Source organism: Zea mays, chromosome 2, assembly GCF_902167145.1.
Source record: "Zea mays cultivar B73 chromosome 2, Zm-B73-REFERENCE-NAM-5.0, whole genome shotgun sequence".
NCBI classification, from domain to species: Eukaryota; Viridiplantae; Streptophyta; class Magnoliopsida; order Poales; family Poaceae; genus Zea; species Zea mays.
In genome coordinates this window covers 19,863,604-19,868,043 of record NC_050097.1, presented here as the reverse complement: position 1 = coordinate 19,868,043, position 4,440 = coordinate 19,863,604, and the positions used below count along the sequence as shown (strand labels likewise).

At 49.2% G+C, this 4,440-nt stretch overlaps 1 protein-coding gene across 1 annotated transcript; it reads left to right on the top strand.

The window, feature by feature from the left end:
• The first annotated feature begins 303 nt into the window (after positions 1-303).
• Positions 304-1,870, top strand: LOC541881 (cis-zeatin O-glucosyltransferase 1). Its single transcript, NM_001111547.2, has one exon. It carries the CDS (start codon positions 358-360, stop codon positions 1,759-1,761), a length of 1,404 nt encoding a protein of 467 aa, NP_001105017.1. The 5' UTR covers positions 304-357; the 3' UTR covers positions 1,762-1,870.
• The last annotated feature ends 2,570 nt before the right edge of the window (positions 1,871-4,440 follow it).

The window sequence follows — 4,440 nt, the reverse complement described above, 5'->3', positions numbered from 1 at the left end:
CTGTATCCCGTGAGCCTGGCTAGACCATATGCAGGCAACCAAACACACCATTAGTTTTATAATCCGACTACATTTAATACTCGGAACGGAGGTTCAAACATTCGATAGGACATGGGCTAAATTTTAGCGGGGTGTAACCAAACACCCCCTAGGATTTGGATCCTTGATAATCCAGTGCGATAACTTCGATGGCTACTGGCTGGCAGCGCAAGTTGCCTTTGGATGGTTACTGGAAGCACAAGTTGCCCTGGGATGGCTTCCTCAAAAAGCTGTGTACAAAAGGCCTACTACGCGGCTGGAAGACCGGGAGGAGTACGCTCACGTTGTCACTCATACACACCCGAGCTGAGCTAACTAATGGCGGTTGACACGATGGAGTCGGTTGCCGTCGTGGCCGTGCCGTTCCCGGCGCAGGGCCATCTGAACCAGCTGCTCCACCTGTCGCTGCTGCTGGCGTCGCGGGGGCTGTCCGTGCACTACGCGGCGCCCCCGCCGCACGTCCGCCAGGCGCGCGCGCGCGTGCACGGCTGGGACCCCAGGGCGCTCGGCTCCATCCGCTTCCACGACCTCGACGTCCCACCGTACGACTCCCCCGCGCCGGACCTGGCCGCGCCGTCGCCGTTCCCGAACCACCTCATGCCCATGTTCGAGGCCTTCGCCGCCGCGGCGCGCGCCCCGCTCGCGGCCCTCCTCCAGCGCCTGTCCACCAGCTACCGCCGCGTGGCCGTCGTCTTCGACCGCCTCAACCCCTTCGCCGCCACGGAGGCGGCGCGGCTGGCCAACGCCGACGCGTTCGGCCTGCAGTGCGTCGCCATCTCGTACAACGTTGGGTGGCTGGACCCGGGCCACCGCCTCCTCAGCGACTACGGCCTCCAGTTCCTGCCCCCCGACGCCTGCATGTCCAGGGAGTTCGTGGACCTCGTCTTCCGGATGGAGGAGGAGGAGCAGGGCGCGCCCGTCGCCGGCTTGGTCATGAACACGTGCCGCGCGCTGGAGGGCGAGTTCCTCGACGTGGTCGCCGCGCAGCCGCCGTTCCAAGGCCAGAGGTTCTTCGCGGTCGGCCCGCTCAACCCGCTCCTGCTCGATGCGGACGCCCCGACGACGCCGCCGGGGCAGGCGCGGCACGAGTGCCTGGAGTGGCTCGACAGGCAGCCGCCGGAGTCGGTGCTCTACGTCTCGTTCGGCACGACTTCGTGCCTCCACGCCGACCAAGTCGCCGAGCTCGCCGCGGCGCTCAAGGGCAGCAAGCAGCGTTTCGTCTGGGTGCTGCGCGACGCCGACCGCGCCGACATATACGCCGAGTCCGGCGAGAGCCGGCACGCCATGTTCCTGTCCGAGTTCACCAGGGAGACCGAGGGCACGGGGCTGGTCATCACCGGGTGGGCGCCGCAGCTGGAGATCCTGGCGCACGGCGCCACGGCGGCCTTCATGAGCCACTGCGGCTGGAACTCGACCATCGAGAGCCTGAGCCACGGGAAGCCGGTGCTTGCCTGGCCCATGCACTCCGACCAGCCGTGGGACTCGGAGCTTCTGTGCAAGTACTTCAAGGCAGGGCTCCTGGTCAGGCCCTGGGAGAAACACGCTGAAATCGTACCGGCGCAGGCCATCCAAAAGGTGATCGAGGAGGCAATGCTATCCGACAGCGGGATGGCGGTGCGGCAGCGGGCCAAGGAGCTCGGGGAGGCGGTTCGCGCCTCCGTGGCTGACGGCGGGAACTCGCGTAAGGATCTCGACGATTTCATTGGCTACATCACAAGGTGAAAGTATGACGACGCATGGGGGATATAGAAAATCATCTGCTGCTTTCAGCGGTTAATCGGATAACTTTGAATCGTCCACAGAAAATAAAAATATTACTGTCGAAATTTTCAAATGATACGCTGTGTCAGAGAGATACACCTACTATACTAGTTCATTATTGAATATTTATCGCCCCCTAATTCATTTTTAACTAAAATATGACAGTCACAAAATATAATTTATTTTAGACTAATTACATATTCAATGAGTAACACATAAATGTATAGTTTCAATGTATGTCTTTATTTATTATCATTTAAATGAATGTAGATCGAAAAAACTAAGCTATAAAAAACTATATTTTAAGAGAGAAAGTACTTTTAACCAAAAGAGGTCTAACAGATATGGCCACGTCCAAGGTTAGCCTGTTGGCTGACCATTTGGATTTGAGAAAATCTTTGCATTCCACATGTAAACACCTTCTTTTGCAGTCCCTCACGTCTATCACCTGGAGGTCCACATGAATAGAAGAAAAACAAATTACCAAAGGTTAAGTTGTAAATTTTTTGATCTGTTTTTGTGGGTCTTTAGGTGGTGGATGTGAGAGGTTGCAAAGAAGTACATTTACATCTTGAATGTAGATAATTTTTCCATTGCTTGTGAGTCAGCTCAGATGACCTATAAATTCATGACCATCGTCTATGGTGCATAGTAGAAATCCAGGCAAAAGTTGTATAACACTTTCATAAATCACGACCATCCATAGACTTTAGGTTCTCTAAATTTAATAAGAAACCAAGCAAGTTTTCAAATACATTCAATTGTTCGAATAGACTATTCAATGAAGTAATTGCCATATCAATCATGACAAGAAAATAATTAACTCTGAAAGACTCTATAGCTGATAGTGTTTCTTCCCCATCTCGACCATTTGCTCATCAAAATGTATCTTTCTTTTACTTTGATGGTTTTTAAGAAACATTGGCTCTATATCCATCTCTTCTACAATTTCTTTTGCCATTTCAATGATATAACTAAAACTTTCATCTCTATACTTCTTAAAATACAAGATGACCCCTTTAATTTGTTCTAGTGTAGCATCTATGGACATAATCTAAGATTGCAATTTCTTACTCATCAAATTTATAGAAAATAAAATGTCATGCCAAATAACCATACCCACATAAAAACTCAAAGTTCTCAACTCCAGTTACTAAACATTGAGCATCATTTAGTCCTGTTGGGTCATCTATAGAACATTTCTGCACTTCAAATAAAGCTACCCTTATTTGTGGTGTTTGGTACTTGATATCTTTGAGGGCTCATTTGGTAGAGCTCCACTCCATGATTCTCTAGCTCCGAAAGCTGATTCTTTAATAGAGTGATTCTAATTGATTCTCTACCGGAAGTGAATCTATTTGACGAAAACTGTTTAACAAATAGGATGTGAAGTGATTCCTGAGGGGTAAAAGGGTGGGGAGCAGGTTGGGAGTGGTGGAAAACAGGTTTTTCTGGCTCCCACTTTTTAATACAAAATAGAGACTAGATTCACTCCACTCCCACCATGAATCAATTCAGATTTTTATCGTTGGCTCAGCAGGAGTGATTCTCGCTGGGAGCGGAGCTGTGGGAGCTCTCTGCCAAACGACCCCATATTCAACTCTCCCAATGAGAATTGGATAAAGATTTAACTATCAGCTTGGGAACATTATCAAGCAAAATCTACAACCTTTTAGTGGAACATGAGAATAGTGCATATATTCGTTGTATAACACCAAAGAATGAAATAGCTTTGGTACATGATTGTTCCATATCACATAGTGAGATTTAAGCAATGACAAGTGCATGCCAAGTATACTGCTCTTGGATTAATCTCAAGCAAACGCTTTAGAACACACTAGTGTTTTCCCTACATATTAGAACCATTTTCATAAACCTAACCTCTCATATCATAAACATTCAATTCAAAAGCTCCAATTGAGAGCACCTAGAGGGGGGTGAATAGGTGACCTGTAAAAATCAAACACTAAATAGCCACAAACTTGATTATTAAGGTGTTGGTGAAATCAAGTGGCTATGGAACACGCTCGTGCGGTCAAAAACAATCACAAGAAGCAACACACGAGACACGCGATTTTTATCCCGTGGTTCGGCCAAGTAACACTTGCCTACTTCCACGTTGTGGCGTCCCAATGGACGAGGGTTGCACTCAACCCCTTTCAAGTGATCCAATGGTCGACTTGAATACCATGTTCTTTTCCTTTAGAGTATTTTTTTCCGGTTGCGAGGAATCTCCACAATTTGGAGTCTCTCGCCCTTACAATAGAGATCACAAAGAAGCACAAGAGTAAGGGAGGGAAAGCAACACACACAAGACTCAAATCCGCAGCAACACCATGCACACAAGTGAAGAAGTGAGCACACAAACACAGTGAGAGGAGTTTACAACTCGAAAGTGCTCAAATCTCAAGAACTATGATCCGATTGCGTGAATGCAGAGTCTAGGTGCCTTAGGATGTTTCTTGTAAGCTTGGTGTACTGCTCCATGCGCCTAGGGGTCCCTTTTATAGCCCCAAGGCAGCTAGGAGCTGTTGGAGATCAATTTGGAAGGCCATTCTTGCCTTCTATAGAGTGGTGCACCGGACAGCCACTGTTCATGTCCGGTGCGCGACCTCCTTCCATATCAGGCGCATCCGACCG

Coding starts and splice junctions, on each gene's coding strand:
- LOC541881 (NM_001111547.2), top strand. CDS start 358: ATGGCGGTTGACACGATGGAGTCGGTTGCCGTCGTGGCCGTGCCGTTC.